Consider the following 20711-nt stretch of genomic DNA (forward strand, 5'->3'; position numbering starts at 1 on the left):
AAAGCTCCCATCCTGCTTATTTCTTTGCTTTTGCTTCTTACTGAACTTTGCCGACATGTTAATGTTGAGTGGCACCTGAGTCTGCAAAGCCCGCTTCCCTGTGAGGCTGTTTCTTGGTGTTATTTGTCAGGAGAGAAGTCTGGAGACCAACATTCAAATCAATTCCTACCGGTTGTCACTTACAGAAAAGGACTATTGACAGCCCGTCGTTGATTGTTGTCTCTGGTCTTGTTTTTTCCACTGTTATCACTTTGTAGGGGCAAAAGAAAAACAGTCATGTACGTGACTTTCCCTGATTCTATTTGGTTTACTCGGCTTCTTGTTTACTCCAGTTTTTCTCTATGTTTCATTTGATCATTCTTTTCTTTCTCGTCACTGAAGTCTGCCTCTGTCAGCGTCTCACTTTCTCTGCCTCTAACTATCTCCATCATGTTGCTTATTGATGGACTGCATGTAAACCACTTTAATGGCATCTAGGGGCCTCTGTGGCTGTCTGAGCCTGCAATCTCTACAGAATGTGTGTTACTCCGATGACTGCATTAGTTTAACTGTAGCATAGCCTGGTTTCAAGTTTTTATTTCACCAGTTCACCACTTGCACTAATCACAGATGTGTGTCCCAAGGCTTTAAATGAGATCTCATTGAAGTGAAAGAATAAAGAGCCCTTCCTAACCTCTAGTGAAGAGTGTAATATTTCTTTCTGCCTCTTGTTTGCCTGCCACAGAAAATGGCACCCACTTCTCAGAGCACTGTGTTGTCTTCGAATCTCCGAGTCTGCCTCAGGTCTTTCCTCCCTGTGTTTTTATTTTTTTTATTTGTCTGTGTCTGTGTGGGTGGGGGTATTCTAGCAGCAGCAATGCCTGCGTGCAGGTCAGAGAGCCTGCCTAACCCAACCCACCCAAGATTTGACCTGGTTTCAGAGCAAAGCAATCAGTGGAGCTGTCGGCACGTGTCACTCTCTGTGTTTCCTCCTTTGTCCCCCGTCCTCACCCTCTGTCCCACTCGCACAGCTACTGTATAAGGCAGCTCATCTCTTGAGCTCCTAAGCTTTTGGACTGGGTCAAAATGCTGAACAGCTGCTGGTGGCCCACCAGATGTGGGCTGCGAACCAAAAACCAACTACACTGTTAGTTTAAATTGCTGTAAACCCTTAATTCTGTACTGTACATACAGTTGATCAGCTTCATGTTTACTAATGTGCGTATTTACATCATTGATGGACCTTGCTCGCTTACTTTCAAGACTTGTGATACTATTTTCATTATTGTAGAAACTGTTTATATAATCTTGCAATAGTGTAAAAAGACAGAATATCACATCTATTTTTCCTAAAGTTGAGTTTATCTCTTTAAATAATGTTCTTCTGTTCAAGTACTATTCACTAATCACTGATTTTACTGTACATAAGTAACTAATCAATTTAAGTTATTTATTATTTTAGCTCCCGTCCCATCACTTGGTTTGACATTGATCTTACTAAACAGATTTGATCCACATGCAGATTCCTAATGACTGAGCAATACAAGTTTAGACTGTGCTCAACAGTTAGAGTTGTATAAACTTTCCCTGATAACGGGCTCGTTTGCTGTTAATTAGTAGAAATGAGTTACCGTTAGAGTTGGCCACTGGGAGTTGTCTGTCACACTTTAATAAAGTTGTTGCCAGAAGTCATGTAAAACTCGATCGACATTTTTCAAACGCTTCTGCTGCTGCGTATCCTCCCTCACACTTCATCCTGTCAGCTCATCTGCCGAGCTCAAATCACTGGATCAAACAGATTTCAGGCTTTGAATGAGTGTGGATGGGGGCTGCTGGGATTGAAATCCAAAGGGGTCGCAATTCGTCTCATTTTCCCTGCAGTTTGGTGTTTTAATATTAATTGTAATGTAGTGTCATTTAGTTAGGCAGCATTCATAAGCTTCATTGTAAACGTCACTCAGCATTTAGGAGCATAGTGTGCCATGTAAAAGAATGCCGTCCTGCAGTCTGTCAGTGAATTAGTTTACAATGCATTTAGAAATGTCTGGAAAAAAAAAAATCACACTAGATTAAAGCTAATTTAAAACCAACAGACCAAACACTGAACAGCTGCCTCTCTGGACTTCTCTGTTCTCACTGCTCTTTCTCACCTCTACCCTGTAGTTTTGTCTCTCTGCCCTGTAGATACTCTTTTATCCTCCCATCCCTCTGTCTCCCCCTGGCTCCCTAAGCTTGTACTTGGCTGCTTTCTTTATAAATAGCTTGGCCTAGATTACAGCAGCTGCATTGGCGCTGGCACCTGAGCTTGGTTTGGCTGGGCCAAGTGAGGTAGCCTGGTAAAACAAGAGGTTGGCAGCGAAAAAAAATATAGTGTGTTTGCGATTGCATGTGTGTATGTACAAGCGAGCTGTGTGAGGATCATGTGAATAGAGCAGTTGCAGCCTGTCTGCAAGCCTGCAGCTGCCATGTTCTGGAGTTTGTTATTGCACCATCATCTTTCATTCTTCTGCAGTCAAAGACAGATGCACAAACCCACATACTGTACAGACAAATCTTGTATCTGTGGCAGCTGTTGTCATGTTTTGTTTTGCTTTTCAATTTTGGGTAAATTCTTGTGTGCGTGTATAAAATTATGGAAAGTTCTGAAACATTTACATATATATAACGTGTAGCGTGTTGCAACAGACCAAGCATATGCATATCAGCCCACAATGATGATCCACTGCCCTGATTTCCTCCCTGCTGCTCCTCTGCAGAGCTCCACTACAGAATACAAATTCTGCTCAACAGTGAGTGTGAGACACAGTGTCTCACCCTTTGAACAGCTCTGCCTCCTCCTCCTCTCATCTCTTATAAAGTACATCATGCATGTTTGAGACCCTGCTACAGTATCTCTAGACTTTTGCTGTTCAATTGATCATGTGCCTAATCTGTGATGCTGCATGTGGCTTATTATTATTATTATTTTGGCAAAGGACAAAGGTTTCTATTTACTAAATCTTGCCACTTCCATCTTTTATGTACACTATGATACACTCACATACTTGATTGTCAACAACCGTTATTGTCAACGTCAATGTGGCCTTTACTGCATCATTCTAAAATTAGCTGTGGTGACTGGACTATCCCTCAAGGAATATTAAAATTAATGTGAAAAACAAAAGTAAAAGTTAGAGCAGGGGTGGGCTCCTTGAGAGCTGCTTGTTTTCCAGCTATCCTTTACCCTACTTAATGGTGATTGCCTGGATCAAGTCTGTTCAGTCAGTCAGAAGCTTGAGGAAACCATCGTAACTGAGGGTCGTGGCCCCCTTGGTGCCTTGGTTCCCCACCTTTGCTTCAGAGGCTACCTGTTTGACCCTGTTTCCAGGTTTTGTGCTAAGCTAACTAGGTAATGGCAGCAATTTAACATCCAAATTTGAGCAACAAATAAAAGTTTAGTAAAAGTGAAACTGATACTAAGACTATAAACGTATGCATTTTGTAAGAACTGAGCACTTGCTTTTTCCAGTAACAGATAAAAAATGGATTGTAACTTAATATTTAGCTACATGGAGTCTTGCTCAGGCATGCTGACTGTGAGATCTAACAGAGGGAATTGTGAATGAGAAGTAGAGAACTGAGAATGAGGAGGAGGAGGAGGAGGAGGAGGAGGAGGGGGAGAGCTGCAGAATAAGGGAAGAGGAAAAATGCTTCATCATGCACAGCGATCCATCCTACTTGCCAGTAATGATAAAAATGATCAGCGGAGTGAATAGACATAGTACTTCGATAACCAAAAACATTTGAATATGTATCTCTGGCAATGCAGCAGTGGCCCCCAGGTAACACCGTTCCTCGACTGCTGGATGAGTTAGAGCATCCTTTCATTCAACACTATCATGTCCATTTGAACTGATTTTAAATCCAATATTATTTAAACTACTATGAAAGCAGACATAGTAATACAATATTTTCTTGAATTATTTGGAGACAAATGTTATCAGTTACTTTTTAGTGGAGTAGGTTAGACTGGATCCTGGATCCTCCCCAGACTAAATACAGTAACTACAGACAGGATGGCTTTGAGGACCCATATGCATCAGCAAGGCAGCTGGACTTTCCAGTCAGACAGACAATGAATCTCTCCCATCGTCTGTTGACCACAGTCTCTATACACGGGGTTGGTGAACAAAACAAAATTCCAACAAGGCATAGATAAAACATCACAAGCTCTGATAAGTTAAAGCTACATTAGATTTCAGAAACAGGTTTAATAGAAAAAGTGACACGTGTGCTGCTTTATTACCTTTTGTCTGGTTATTTAGCTCTTGTGGAGATTATGAAATTATAGCCTTGGAAGAACAAAACAGATTCACTCTCAGCAGATGAAGCAAGTTGTTGTTGAGGCTTAGTGCAACATGCTACAGCGCCTGATGTGTGGCATATTTGGCATTTAGAGACTAACTGTTCCAGACTGGATGACTGACTGATGCTGTCTGCTGGAGGAATGTCACAGTCATCCTCACATATCTTTCTCATGTTCTCCGTCTGCACAGCGTGGACAATGCCTGACACACACAGACATAAATAGCCCTCGTCGCCTAGAGCCTTAATATTAATGGCTTATAGTCGATTTAGCTGTCTCTGACGGCCTGGCAATTATTATTATGAAACAGGGAGGGTGGGAGAAAGAGAGAGATGATCTGAGTGATGGAAAGAAGACATGGTTTGTTAGGATATTATGCAATGTTTTAATGTCTGTGGGAATTTTTTAAATGATTGGTCTACCACAACCTGCAATGTGTCAGAATTAATATAAAAGGAGCCGTCATCATTGGCTTTATTGTGAGTGAAAACGGGCGACGGTACAGTTAATCTCCAGTCAACAAATCAGCACTAAAAGTACAGCACAGCTCACTAAGAAGTTATTTTAATGTTTTCATATCAGAATCTTTCCAGGATCAACAGGGCATCTGCCCTGGAGGCTCCGCTGGTCCACATTATGTATTATATGATCTTCATGCAGTGTCTCAACAGGAAAGTGCCTTTACAATGCACAGTCAGTAAGCCTGTAATCTTAGTGATGAACTTGTTGTCTCCTCATCACAAATCGTTATTTTCCCTAGACACCAGTAAAGAGATGACAATGACCATTATAGTAATAAATAACTATTATTTTAGGCTCAATAAGTGTCAGGTTGCAGATTACGTTCATATTACTTTGTCCACCTATCACTTCAAACCATGACCTCAAAATAGAAACATCACCTTTCTGACGGCCTCAACAATATAAGTGCAGTAATTGTAGGGCTTTTGAATAAGATTTGAATCTTATCATCACACTGCGGATGTTCCTGTTATTATGTCCAACCCCAGTAAAGTAAGAGCATTATTCAAAGGTTAAAAGACAAAGAACAGCATCCCTCAGCTGGAACAGAGTCAGGGTGACACTGATGCTGTTCCAGCTTGGTAGATTAACTGATCTTTTTAAGGTGACAATGCCACGTTTTGCTCCTGCAGTTTGGTGAACGTGAAGAAAAAAAATACAAGAATAAAAAACAGAATAAACCAAAGAGTGAATTCTGCAGTGCACCGTGCACGGTTCGTCAAGCACTGTAGTGGCGTAAAACACGACGAACGTGAGGATGGTAATGACGTCAATGTGGAGCCAGGGGGAGGGCAGGAGAGGGAGAGAGAGAGAGAGAGAGAGAGAGTTTGTGCGGTTGCTGCAGCATCACTGTGAGCAGCGGGTCAGTGCAGTGAGGAATCCAGCAGCCACTGTCACAGCTGATAAAGCCAGAGCAGCTGGACTTAACCTCAAGTTTGTGGAGGAAGAACTTAAGTAGAATCTTTCTCTGCGCCCTTTTTTTTTTTGAGAGGAGGAGAAAGACTTTTACTTCAGCTCGTTTTTTTCCCCCCCCTAACCACTAAAGGGAATGCCATCGATAAATATGAAACTGGAGATGGTGACCATCATCGCCTGCGAAGTAGACACCGAGGTGTTTACGTCAGACAAAATGCAGGTACGGATCCACCACAATGCGCGTTGCTGCTAATCGCGATTTTGCCCTTGTTGCGTGATTGTGCAGCCAGTGGCTCGGCACCGTGCCGGCCTGTGTGAGTGTATGCATGTGTTGGTGACGTTGAATGCAGCCCTCTTTCTCGCAGATGAGGATTTTTTTTTTTTTTTTTATCAATGGGAGCCGCAGCTCGCCAAGACGCACGTCTCGCGCCGCGCGCATGGCACATTGACTGGCGCTGGGATGAATTGCAGAAATGGGTAGACATGGCAAGGACGAGGCTCGCAGAGAAATGCGCTCAATGCACCAATGTGTTACATCATAGTGTAAGTTATATGGCGCGGGGGGTCTTGGAGAGGATGCGCAAATTGAATGGGAGGGTTGGATGGATTCGGTCGCCAGTGCGAGGCACATGCAGGGAAATGCAATGTTTTAGACGCAGTGGTGGACAGAACCCGTTCCCCCTGTCTGTGTTTACTCCATCTTCATAAAAGCAGCATTGCAGGTGCAGTAGGTCAGATGCTACTGAAAAAGATTAATGACATATCTCAAGAATTTCTGCTAACGTCATATAAACGCTAATTCTAGTGTGTAAGGGTGTTATTAATGCCACTGGGAATAAAAATGCAGCTAGAGTACAAGTAGAGTCTTTCCCACACTACTGGTAAATATAAATCAACTTGACTTGGAGCAAGTTCGGGACCCTATTAAATCAATACTGACCAACCTAAACACAGGCTGTGGAAAATCTGCTGCCAATCAGTCACAGAGAAGGGATGTAGTGGCAATTAAATGTGTTCGAAGTGAGCCTTGGGGCCCCACCTTTGGCACCACAACGTGCCAGATTTGGGGCTTTAAAGGCCACACAGATGGTCTGCCAATGCTTGGCTCACCCAATAAACCCTCTGGAAATTCCATGTCAGAATATATTCCCTCACCTGCTGGCGGCATGTCTGCTTGTCTGATTTGACTCATCATCAAAGAGGCAGAAAGAGATGCAGGAGGGGAGAAAACAACAAAAAACAACAACAAATACAGTGCTGCTTGGAAGTCTGTGACCACTAGCATCACCTATGACACATTCCCATAGAATCCATATTAAGTAGGCAGTGAGGGTGGGTGAACATATTCTCATGTGGACACAGAATCATATTGTTTTTCCTCTGTGCCACTTAGCCTCAGTGCTGATGTGCTCTGGTGCGATGACTGAATGAAGCTGTTTCTTGCAACCAAAAGCAGCAGTCACCCCACCCTCATCCCCACGGCACCTTTGTCGGCCTTAGTTTCCCTTCTTTCATCTCTGTGTTTATCACTTCCTTACACTTGCTTCCCTGGGGAATATGTGCGCATACTTCTGATGGCCTGCTTCTTGTGTCTATGATGCCACGACTTGAATGCCAGAGCACGATGCATGCAATTTTAACAAGAAATGCTGCACATATGAACAGACAAACAATGCACGTCAGCCACTGACCCACCCTGTGGTCTGCATTCCCCCAGTGAGCCAGAAGGCTGCTGTGTTTGCTCCACAATCTCATTACACTTTCTAACCACTGCAGAGCAGCCAAGGTGAAAGACACCGGTGTGTCACCCTGTAGTTCTATAATTACAAGATAACACAGTGTCGTCATCATCCTCAAGATCTCCTAGGGACTGTGGGTGACAGAAGAATAACTGTCAGAGTACACTGTGAACCCTAAGGTGTTGTTTGTGGGGGCTTCATGCTGTACATACCTGATGACACTCCTGATCTGTCTTATTGTCAGTGTCTTTTCCTTTATAACTCAGAGCGTCTAATGTGTTGCATTGGGATGCATTCACTTCATAGTGATTTGCTTCTGTTAGCAAAACCAGGTTAGTGGGCTCAGATTAGCCATTCTCCTCAGACAGACATGGGCAGGACAGTCTGATCAGAGCACAGTCTTCACTAAAGATTCTTGTCAAGCAGCCCTTATCGGGTCGCCTCTCCTGGACTCATGCAAGGAAAAGAGTGTCTGTGCACAATCAAAAGAGCAGACAGTGGGCTGACTTTCGAATAACACAAAGAACACCAGTAATCCTGGTTTCTGGCACACGGAAAAGCGATGGGCGAGAGCACTGGGGGGTGAGGGCAGATTAAAGCAGGGCACGTGGGGGAACGGCCTCTGATTGAGCTCACCTCTCTGTCAGTCTGCTCCTGTTTTTTTATTATGGTACAACAAGATCTGAACGTGTTTAAGGCCCTTGTTTTTATTAATATCGCCGCATCTGAAGATGAGAAACAATAATCAGAATCCTGTTTTGTTGCAAAGCAGTTTGGGTAAACTAATATGCGGATTGCTACTATTTTTAGACACCTCACAGAAAGATTATAGGCAACGGTCAATTGTTTTGGCACTGTTGAAATGGCTTGCCCACGCCTTGGCTCATTCCCTACTGGTTACATCATTAACGAGCCAAACAGAGAAGCTGTGGACGCGGCAGGTTGTTCTTATAATAATGGCAAAGCTGGTGGTGCTTTTAGCTATTTTATTCCAAAGTGCTCTGTGTGAATTTCGGAGAGAACAAAGGGCTATTGTTGTGAGGAGAGCTGTGGGTTGACGGCAGTTGTAGTATGAGTTTGTTCGTCACAACACTATTATTACCTGGAAGATCTATGAGCAGCAGCAGATGATAGCACAGGACACGCAGTGAAGGTCATGGCGTATCGGCAGGTGAACGTATGACTGAACACAGGCTGTGACGCAAACCTTTACAGTTACCTTGCATGCTGCGTTTGATCCTGACGTTTGCTTCTAATTTATTTATTTCTTCACATGCCAGTTTGACACTTTTCCAGTTATTTGCTTCTTTATATGCATAAATAATTAATCAGCCTGTCAACAAGCTCTTTCCCTTGATAAGTGCCTCTCTGGCTTCAGTGTATCACTGAATTAAATGTTTTTATTTTAACGAGGAAGCAATTAACTATTGATATTTCAGGAAATGAAGCAGAATTTGGACTTTATGACCTTTATGATACTTTACTATTGAGAAACTGTTATAAAAATGCTGCAGAGGCTGCATTTTGAGCTACAGTAGGTAGCTATTTTCTACTTAGCTTGCTCTCCCACACACAGAAGACTGTAGTAACACTGACACAGTCACACACTCCAACCACAACAGTGAGTCAGCGGACTCACAGACCTACAGACAAACACCTCTGTCAGCTAACACACACTCCTCGCCGAGGACGCCTGCAGAAATTTCCAGTCGCCCGGATCAGTTTGTCCTCATGTCTGCCTGTCTGTCACTTGTGTCATATGTCTGTTCTCAGGCTTTATCGTCACAGAAGTTGTGCTTGTTTTGAGGAAGGAGGAGAGATTTTGATGACTAATCTGCCACAGTGTTTGTAGTTCAGCAAAACTGGAGTGATTGTGCTTACGTCTGTAATGTTTTCATTTTTTCCCACTATAGAACCTTAAATTACGTCTTCTCTTTCCCTGTAATTTGTGATGATTATTTTGAGCATCTAAGCAGCAAAACTAAAGTGACGTTTGGTTACCTTTAAGAGCATTTTTTTTTCTGGAATGAACAGGCCAGCAAATATTGACTATATTATCACCTGATCTTCAGATTATTTTCTTAATTAGTCAATTAACGTCATACATTTGTGAAAAATTCCCATGAAAATATCCTAAAGCCCAATGTGATTAGTTTAAATATTTAACTGTTTAACAGTCTAAACCTTGAAAATATTTATGGATTTCTTTGTATTTCAGGTTGTTTGCTCTCCTCGCGTGCTTATCACACATACATTTGATCTGAATATTAACATGATCCAGACTTTAAAAACACAGTTGTGATTCACTTTGACTGGTTGATGGGTGGGTGAAGGCGCGGGATCAGCAGCAGGACACACAGGATGGATGTAGGCTGTGACAGTATCGTGTTCTGTGCTGGTAGGAAACCAGAGCCGCATCTTGGCAAGGTTGAGTGGTCCTGGGCTGCTGCAGTGGGCTCAGGTGTGCCTGCTCCCCCAGTCTGGACTCAAGGCAGGTGGAGATGGGCAGCTCACATTGGCCCGAAACCCAAGAGAAGTGCTGTGGCTCAGGTGTCAGCTAAAGGTTAGCGCTGCGTCCGTTAGAATGACGTAGAACAAAAGAGTAGCCTCCTGAGTGGGGTGTCCGGTTACCAAGTGGCCAAGACAACATGACTAAGTGACAAGATTAGAAGCAAAGAAAAAGGCCTTGGGGTGGAATGTAGAGACCCACAATTGATTTGCCGAGAAAGCCTTTGTTACTGAAAGTACTTGTTGAACATAATTTTGTAGTCAGAATTTCCAATAGGATTTCCAGTCCAACACAAATAACTCTAGGAAGACAGCACAGTGTCAGTGTTGTAGTGCCTCAAATAGCAACGCCAAACCATTTGCCTAATTTTTGCCTACCCAATAGGGCTTCGAACAGACATGTTTACAGCACACTGCAAGTGTGAACTTTATTCATGCTTTGCAGAGTAGTGTTTACATTTTTAAATGCATTCTATCAAGTAGAAATGAAATGAAAAACATGAGGATTCTCAGCTTTTTTCTGTATTTATATCACTGAATATCATAGATTTTTGCAGATTTGCCTTTTTTCTGAAGTAGAAAGAGACTTATGTAAGTGAATGTAAGTGGATAAGTACTCACTTTGCAGGATCACCCACTTCAGCATAATGCATGTTATATTATTGGATTGTAATTATTTTGCAACAAAATCACCAGGTGGTTTTAATGTTTTGGCTAATCAGTGTATTTTGATACTAATATCATTTACAAGCTTTGCTGCTATCATCTGTGCTGCATCATCACCAAAGTACCACCAGAGAGAGAGTAAAATTCAAAAGAAAGCATAAGGAAGAGACAGAATGATGAGGGAAGAAAGAAAAACAGATCTGTCCATGTCCCCTGTTGGCACAAGGTAAGAGCTGTAGATGTTATGTCGCATGTCTTAGACACTTCTAAGTGAGTAACTTGTGTACCACTTTGGATTACTATTACCTTAAAGCGTGTGGATCTGCATGAGGGGACAACGTGGGCATACTGGTCAACATGTTAGGAGTGTGTGATGGAAAAGTGTTGGAGAGTACTGCTGACAGGGAAAAGCTCCTGCCTCAATAAAAACCATAACGACCACATCGGTGATAATAGGATTAATGTGTCCCTGCATGCTGTAAACTGATTTCTATCTTCTTGCACTATCCCAGAGCAGCAGTGAACCGCGGCAGCGTCGGCGCCTGTCGATACCGCTCCCCGCTCGATTTATCGATCTGACCGTAATAACACTTGCCCTATTCATATGCCTCCCCAGTGCTTGTGCAGGCATCGTAAAACAGACAAAGCTATTAATCACGAGTTGTTTTTGTTGCTCTGTTACTCTGAGAATTTGCTGCTATCTTTATAGTAATGGCTGTTTTGACAAGAGCTGTGTTTGCAGGTGTGTCTTGGATTTCAGGTCAACAAACACACACACACACAACCTCAGAGTTTAACCACTGATATCAAGTCTCTGTTTTTATTGTGATCACACAAGAAAAAACTGGACTCATCCTGATCCTTATCATAGTCAACATGATAAATGTAAACTAGAGGATGTGCATGCATGTCAAATGTACAGTACAGCTGTATTTACTTCATGGACTCAGTTTTCGAGAAGCACCAACAGCAAGTTACAAGTTAGACAGTTACAGTAATTACACATTAGCCTAAAGGTGTGTTCAGACAGATAACAAAACTCATTTTTGCTTGGGGTTGCATGTGTACATTTGATGTTTTGAACTTTTGAGTTTACACAGACACACTGACTGTGTCTATGAAGTCAGACCTGAATCCTGCAATCAAAATGAAACGAAGATCCATTTAAAAGAATCAGAAACAGATTGAGGTGTGTGTGTGTGTGTGTGTGTGTGTGTGTGTGTGTGTGTGTGTGTGTGTGTGTGGTTCCCCACTCACTGTAAAAATCTAATGGAAATATCATCCTACTGTGAGTATTTGTTTTATATTAGACAGTGTTTGTAGTCATTTTTGGCAGATTAAATGGAAGCCATGTTTTAAACATAATACATTTTAATGTCACAAGTGAAGGTGGTAACCGCACAAAGGAATATCTGCAGTGGAAAGTTGGCTCTGGTTTATGGAACAGTAATGGAAAAATATGAAATGTGATAAGCAAAAATGTGCTGGAACAGACATGCAGGTATGAGATTTTTCATCTCGCTCTGTCCGGTATCTCTTCGGTCTGCCTACCTTGCTTGACCTCATTAGACTGGTTCCAGTTTGGCCCTTTAGGGATGACTGTAATTAAAAATGATGGTCCACACACTTAAGAAATGAATTTTCTTAATTATTCCAACACAATCTATTTATAGCATACGCTGTCCCTCACTCACTCCGTGGCCTGGTTCGTTGGTTTTCACCCAAATCCCATTCAAGCGCAAGCATCTGGATTAGACTGTGCTAAAGCCACGCACGTGTCACAGTGAAAGATGAGTGATGAAAAAAAAAAAACATGCAGAACAACCCATCTCTACATATCAATTAGGCTTAGTTAATCTTTTCATTTTGATCCAAAATGCCAAATGGTGTAATTCAACACAGAATTAAACTACTGGCCAATGATTTTAATATTGCACTAGTTTAAATGAGAAACCTGATTTAATTAGAGCTTAGTCAGGCAAAGCATTGTGACTAAGTTTAAATGCTTTGCCTGAAGATTTCTGCAGACAAAACATGTTTAAAAAGAATTAGGGCTGCAACCACCTTAATACATTTTCACAAAGATGATGTTTAAGCTGTAAAATGGTTAGTTTTGTCCAAACAACAGTTTGAAACTAAGACGTATTCGGTTTACTGCCATACAAAAATAAATAAATACTGCAGACTTTGGGCATATTTGTTCAAACTGTTCTTCACCTCAACACTTTTCCTCTTCCCATTTAGCTACTAGAGTAAAAATAGGACAGTTTGTTTTGTTTAATATGTGTGTTTGGTGCTCTTTTCATGCTGATGCTTACAAGGCTGATCAAAGTAAGATGGGACGTGTCAGTATGATTCAGGTGATGTGTCTTATTAACATTAGCAGATGAATGTGTGAACCTTTTTTTAACTCCCAAATCTGCACAATAAACTGACAGAGAACAATGAAAGTTGATGGCACGTAGGAGCTTTTGACGAACATCACAGTTTGGACGCCTTTTGGAAGAATACACTCAGATTTGTGTGGATGTTTTGGAGCTACTGGAGTTGAATTCAGCGCGTGCTGATGTGTGGTCGTGTGTGCTGGGCTAACAGAACAGGATGGAGCTGTTGCTAATTGACATTGATCCCTAAACACTGACGAAACTTAATGCTGCCTTTACATAAGGACAACGCTCGGGTCACAGTCACCTGCCACAGGGTTACACCTAATTCCACCCCTTGGCTCGCTCATTACAAGTGGCGTGAAGATCGTTATGTGCACATGCATGTTCATTCCTCAGCTTTATCACCTTTATCACATCCTCTGTTTGCCTTTGCATTGCTCTGTCAATCACTGTTGTTTATTGTTCTGCCACCTGACTTTACCCGAATGAAACCCTGTCAGCATTGCGCAATAAACCCGCACGTCATCCCTAAGTCGACTGATCTTTTGTTCAGGTGATTGTGTGTCAGGACCACTGCCTGGCTCTGTGCTTGCTGTCCCCCGGTGCTACTGGATGTGAGTCATGCCCGCAGTCATGTCCTGTTGCAGCTCTGTTGACAGGCTTTCCATTACCGTCAGGAACAAAACTGCCTCATTACCCAAGAGGTAATGTGCTGAAGGATTTCCCTGTGGCTGCAGTTCACGAGCAAACTTTTATAGCGCTGGTTTGCTGTTTGTCTTGCTGGTGTTCTCAATATGTTGTATTGTTCTTTCTCAGTCTCTCTGAGGTCATATACTATTTTAGTTTCAGAATATAATTGGCGCCTCAGCTCCATTTTGTTTGTTCTTTTTACTTCGAAGGACTTTGGTACATTAGCAAAAACAGTTGCATTACTCCTTTAATTACTCCTTTAAAGAAATATTGGTACTTTTTTGGTGAACTGAGAGCTCAGGGTCTGAAGTGTTGAAGTGCATTTACCCGCTGATGCAACAAGAAACCCTCCTACACCCTTCGTGTTATGTAAAGATGACATGGAGAAACCTGCAGTCAGCAATAATGACTGCACTTGCGACTTCAATCTAGCCAAATTACTGACTCTGTGAGAACTGCACACCTTGTCTTCTGGACTGTCTCCACTCTTCAGAGATCAAATTCCTCCTGGTACATAAACAAAAAGTCTGTGAGTAATAGAAGATCAGGACTCGTGGATGACGTTAGATTTTTAAATGAGAGTTTTGGTCTTGTGTTTTGTTCCCCAGCTACTGTACAAATCATCATTTTCACCCAGCTTCTTCAATAGATGTTGTTACCTGCACTGTTGAGATGAAAAACAAGATCATGCTGTTCACCTCACCTGGTGATAGTGAAGAAATATAATAGTAGCGTGTGCTGTGTCAAGCTATGTGTGTGTGTGTGTGTGTGTGTGTGTGTGTGTGTTGTGTCCAGTTAAAACCAGTCTATTTCTGCTGAGTGTCAAACAGTAGTGCTTAGATACAAGTGGTGATGTCACATTATTTTACCATGCAGCCATGCTGTTTGTGTATGTGTGACCAGTGTCTGTGGATACACAGAGAAATATTACTGTAACTGCTAGTAACTGTGAAAACACAGTAAAGAATCACACACACTTAGGTTTACTCACTTGCTAAGTCTCTCTCTTACGCACATATACCAGTGGCAAGAAAAAGTATGTGAACCTTTTGAAATTTTATGGTTTACTGCATTGATTTGTAATAAAATATGATCTGATATTCATCTAAGTCAAGTATTAACAAATATAATGTGACTAAAATAATAACATAAAAACAATATGTTAGCATGAGTTAAGAAAATTTGTTTTTTAGATGTTATTATTTTAGGCACATCATATTTATTACACTTTTCCCAATGTTTTATTACATATGAATGCAGAAAACCATGAAATTCCAAAAGCTTCACATACTTTTTCTTGCCATTTGTATACAAAAAGCATAAAGGGAGTCTGTCATTGCGGGAAAACTGCGATGGCAGATGAGCAGGCCACTTTTCAACCACGTGTAACTCAACACCCCTCTCCTCTTCCTCGTTGCCCCTCCTCTTCCTCCTCTCATTCTCTCAGGATATCCGCCCATAGAGATCACATAAATTAGTGATCAGCACGCTCACTTGTTACACACCGTTCAGCTGTGGTGTATCATTGTCAGTTTGTGGAGTTAAAAACAAATAGTACTTGCTATTATGGAACATGATCTTGGAGCTTCCCCACATCCATGCTCATGCCAAAGCACCAATTTATGTTAAGGAAGTGCCCACTGTGTGCTTGTTTATGTGTGTGAGTTCGTGAAAGACTATCTTATCAGTTATCACTCATGGAGTTTGATGACATGTGAGTCATAGAAGCTGGCTAAGCCTCATGGAAAATTCATGGTTTGAATAAGTACTTAAGTGGACTCTGCCGATAGCCCAAACAAGTGCTTTGTTATTACTCTCCAGCTGTTATTAAACCCAAATTGAAGTGCGTAATTCTTTTCCCAAGCTTGATTGCTTATTTAAAATCAGTAAAGTCACACTAAACAACATTTTTATATTAGCAACAATAAGTGAAAGGATGTGAAAACTTTCCAAATACAGATGATCTCCAGCATCATTTCCAAATACAGTAGGAAGGTGGTTGTGATGAAAAAGAGAAACTGGCTATAGACTGACTTGACAGTGGTCACAGAATAGAATCAGCCAGTGAACATAGTGAACCTTCAGTACCCAAGGAGTCCATTAATCAAATAATCAACGGATCAATTAATGTAGGCGTAAACATCAACACTATCCATTTACGAGTGAACTCCATTATGTCTTAATGGGTCACTGAAACGTTTGCCCTACATAAGTGAAAGCCAAACACGTTTAGCTACAGAGTGTGTTGTGGTTTTCTGGCATCAATAGGACCATTAAACATAAGTAAACTGACAAAGAAGAAAATGTTCTTTGAACATTTTGTGTTTTGCAGTTCAATGTTCCTTTAACCTCACTAGTACAATACTTTGACATGCAACTTCTGCTACACTATAAGAAGGTTGCTTAACTACTACTTTGCTGTTGACTGTGTTGCCTGTGCAAGCACTGTAATCACTTTTTAAAAAGCACACTTAAGGCTTGAATGTCCCCTTATCGCAGTGAGTCACACCCGTCCTTGTTCTCTGGGTATTTGGTTTTGTTGCACTATAATTCAAAGTTTGTCAGTAACTCCCCAAATTCTCCCCAAAATGTATAAAAGGAGTCAACAAATTCACACATTCCTGACTCGACCTCTTCTCCTTGTTCCTTAAGAATGCTCCTTATATGGTGAACTGGAAACCTGACTAAAAATGGTATCGCAGAGCCCGAAGGTGAAGTCAGCTCTGAGGTTTAGCCAGCTGCCCCGAGGCGTTTAGCAGGGGAAGACCAGATGCACTTACATGGGGAGAAGAACTGCAAATAAACCAGGAAGGAAAGAAGGGAGGATTAGGAGTAAAAGCGCTAATCTGCTTATTCCTAAAATGCAAATTGTTTTACCACAGTGTACGCCACACTGCAGCATAACTGTGGTTCGCAGCCTGCTGAATCATTAACAACTCTGCATGTGTCAGACAGGAGGATGATGTGATTCCTCTGCAGAGACGCAGAGTGCACCCTGCATTTTCCAACATATTCCCTGTCTCACACTGACAATTGTAATTACTACTTAGCTGCAGAGAAATAGCAAAGAATAAAAATAGTAGTGCCTTAATCATTGTAAAAGTTTATCATAAAACATCGTATTGGATTTTATTAGGAGTTAATAGGAGTAACAAATGTGTTTTATGTATTTAGATTACGTGATTAAGTGACAGTATGATTATATACATTTACATTTTTACTTTTTTTCACGTTTTCAAACTTTTGTTTCATGTCATATAATGTTAAAAACATTATCCACAGTAGCTAAAAAATAAATACATACAAATGAATCAAGAAACATAAGTAAGCCAACAACACGCTGATTGTCTCCCCTGTGTTGGTTGATAATATAAGATGAGTTAGTGTTTTTAATTTTGCAAGTTTCAATGACATAAGATGTAAATATGCAGGATTTTTACAGAGTCATTAAAGGGAAACAGGCACACAGTCAGAACCAAGCACTCAGTGTGCTGAGCTTACAGATACCTGGTGTCTCCCGTCACTAAGCTGTCTCTAACGTACAGAAGCAGATCTCACAGTCGACATGCTGCTGGGGTTCCTTCAGGTAACAAACACCCTTCCCATCCTGGTGAGACATGCTGTGTCAGCCGAACAACGAAAGTGTCGTGGGAGTATTTCAGTTTCCTGTCTTCGACTGCCTGTAGCAGAAAAGAAAATATATTTAGTTAAAAGGTATGGAAAAGCATAATCAGGGATTTTGAGTCAAGAGTGGTTCTTACAATTGACACTGCTGCCTCTGACTGCGAGTGTGGCTCTTGGGACACTACGCTCATGAATAAATTTAAGAGGACAGGAGTAGAAATTAGTATTATTATTTGCAAGACATGCTGTCATGATTCTTTTTAATATGAGATAAACACACTCTATTTATGTAATTGTTGCAGGATAAAGTGAATAAAGCAAAAACTAAAAGAAATAGTGTTAAAGCACTGCACCTGCAACCTGCAGCAGTCTGAATCCGACCTGTACTCTTCGTGACAGCCTACCCTTCTCATTAGTCAGGCACATTCATCATCCATCTTGATTTGTGGAAAGAACACTCTGTTTCATTGTCACGTTTCCGTCAGTGCTTGGTGATGGTCGGCTAGGAGACAGAGAATAGCGCTACTGATTACTCAGAAACCAGCTCTCTTGGCAGCCTTTTTCCCTTTTCGTTTTGCCCTCCTACTGAGTTGCTTGATTGAGTTCGCAGCTGAGGAATTCTGGGTCCACGGAGAGTTATAAAAAACACAGAGGACATGTGGGAATGTCATATATCAAAACACTATGGTTAAGGACAAAGTGTGATGCAAAGGAGGAGAGGGGAATGATGACAGACGAGGCGAGAGAAGAATGAGAAAAGAGGAATGTGAGACGAACAGCGACAGAGATGAATGCGGTAACTCAATTCCAAATGAAATGGGTGTAGAGCATTTAGTCATCTTGCACAATGAAAAGACATAAAACATGCAGTTGGCCCATCCTTGCACCAAAAAACCGAGCAGGGATGTTGCATTGGATACTGGACATTAATGCACATACACATTAAGCTGAAATGAGCCTTTTAACCAGTTATCAGACTCATCAGTAGCTGTGCAACCATAGAGTGTTAACAAGCAGAAATGCCAAATAAGCTATATGCTGGTACAGCTGCTTCAAAGAGGGCATGTTACTTGTTACTTTGCTGATATACAGTATCACACTAAACAACCACATGAATTTAATCCAACAACATCTCCTGTCTATGTTTTTATCTTCTACAGGAGCGATTTGAGGCGTTGTTTAGAATCTACGACGAACAGACAACTTTCCAGATGTTCAAAAGTTTCCGGAGAGTCCGGATCAACTTCAGCACCCCAGAGGCCGCTGCCCGTGCACGAATTGAGCTGCACGAGTCAGAGTTCAACGGCAAGAAGCTTAAACTCTACTTTGCTCAAGTGAGTGTCAGTTAAGGGGTCTGGGAAAGGGCAGGTAGGGGGCCTGGGATTTGAACCATCATAGAGCCTTGATTATTTGCATGGAAAGTATAGCCACAGTGTATCTGCAGCACACAAATAAACACACAGAACAAGGACACAGACTCAAAAAATGAGTTTGCTTTGACACTTTCATTTGCTCTCCTTTTTATATATATATATATATGTTATCCTCTTCTCTCTGAACCACATCCGACTGCTGCTGCAACCCACTAAAACTCCTGTCAGAACCCATCAGTCACAAGATTGAACACATGAACATATAAATTATTGAATATGCGACCCTGTAGCTCTATGTACGTGTGTATCTGTGTGTTGCATGTGGGGAATAAATGGGAGGGGAAGAAAGTGAAGTGTGTTTGTACAAACACAAAAAAGCAATTGTATTTCTTCAGTCATATTTACAAAAAACTAAATTATAGTAGGCATGGGTTTAATAGGTGAAAACAGGAGCTTAGTCATTTTAGCTTCTGTACCAATTTCACAAACGTAGTCACTGAAAATCTTGATGTAAACCTAGGTGTTTCAGGTCAGATGTGTGATCCTCTCATTCATGCTTCCCGAGAAAGTCCACTTAAAATTCATGTTTGCGTTATCACAAATGCATCACCCGTCATGACCCCCCGGTGCACCTCTCAGTACTTTGACGTAAGAGGATTAAGGATTTTACAGCACAGACAGATGCCACATGTAGAAATTGTAATTATGGCAATTGGCAGCTATCAGCACACCACAATCCACTCATGGGAAGACGTCTGTAATTAGAAACTAAAATGCTGAAACTGTGACTGCAAACCTAACATGCTTTTCTTGCCTGTATTGTAAGTATCAGGATTACATAAACATACTGCAACTTCACTGCAGGCTGCAGAGCTTTAGAGTTTCTCTACTCTACTTTTGTCACTTTGTGCAGGCAGCATGTCATGAAGTCAGGCTGGATCTATTATGTGGTGAATATTGAACCAGTTAATCATAAATCATGTACAGATTAGAGCGTGTAAATGTGGGAAATATTCCTCTTGATGAATTCAACCACTTCATCCGCTTCACATCACTTTAATCTCCCTCCTATTTTGTGCACTGTGGCACATCCTCTTCTCTCTAATAGATCCAGAACGGTGACGAGGACATTGACAAGTCGTACCTGGCCCCTCCTCAACCCGTCAAACAGTTTCTGATCTCGCCTCCTGCCTCGCCACCTGTGGGCTGGAGTCAGAGCGAAGATGCTACGCCCGTCATCAACTACGACCTGCTGTGTGCAGTAGCCAAGCTAGGACCTGGTTAGTGATGAGATCAATAAGCTTGTGCAGTATGAGCACATTTACACAGACACATTAAATACACAGCCATGAACACAAAGAGGTGGGAAACAGTGTGAAGGGAATGTATAAAAAGTCTAATTTGACTCATTTATCTCTGAACTCGAGCAGAAAACAGGAAATCATTTCATGCTTCTCAGTAGGGTGTCATAGAAAGGTTCTGTGTGTAGGAAGCAATTTGGACAAAAGAATTGGACGTTGTTATCATTGTTATTCTTGAATTTTCCTGCCGAGTTGCAGTAATGCCTGTGAAGCAGAATTGGGTCTAATTTACCTGATCACAGATTTTTATGTAAGACTGCCATTAGATGACTTTATAATGTTATTATGAACAATCTTAAAAACATTATAATAATAATTTGTTACCTGAATGTGAAATGCTCCAGTGCTCCACTGTTACTGTGCATGCGAGGCAGCAAGAAACCGCTATACGTCAGTGCCAAGGCTGCTAAACGTCAACTAGCTGTAATCTGACATCTTAAAGAAAATACACATCAATGCAGATTTGTGAGTGTGTGCCCTTTTGTGAGCCCTTTTTTTCACTAAACCCCTCCCTCAAGCTGGGGCTGACTCATAGTTGAGCAACCACAATAAGGCAACGGCAGATGTTTGGATTTGTGTTTTCTGTAAGATCATATGTATGT

At 41.5% G+C, this 20711-nt stretch overlaps 1 protein-coding gene across 3 annotated transcripts in view; it reads left to right on the forward strand.

Moving 5' to 3' along the window:
- Positions 1-20711, forward strand: part of rcan3 (regulator of calcineurin 3) — a 31884-nt gene that overhangs the window by 6400 nt on the left and 4773 nt on the right. For 2 of the 3 annotated variants that reach the window (XM_026339830.1, XM_026339829.1), the window contains exons 3-4: positions 18536-18709; positions 19857-20028. In XM_026339830.1, coding sequence (XP_026195615.1) covers positions 18536-18709; positions 19857-20028 — 346 coding nt within the window. Of the gene's footprint in view, positions 1-5710; positions 5982-18535; positions 18710-19856; positions 20029-20711 lie in introns of those variants that run through there. The other variant, XM_026339831.1, reaches the window with a different exon arrangement.

The sequence above is a fragment of the Anabas testudineus genome, chromosome 22 (assembly GCF_900324465.2).
Source record: "Anabas testudineus chromosome 22, fAnaTes1.2, whole genome shotgun sequence".
In the NCBI taxonomy this organism is placed as follows: Eukaryota; Metazoa; Chordata; class Actinopteri; order Anabantiformes; family Anabantidae; genus Anabas; species Anabas testudineus.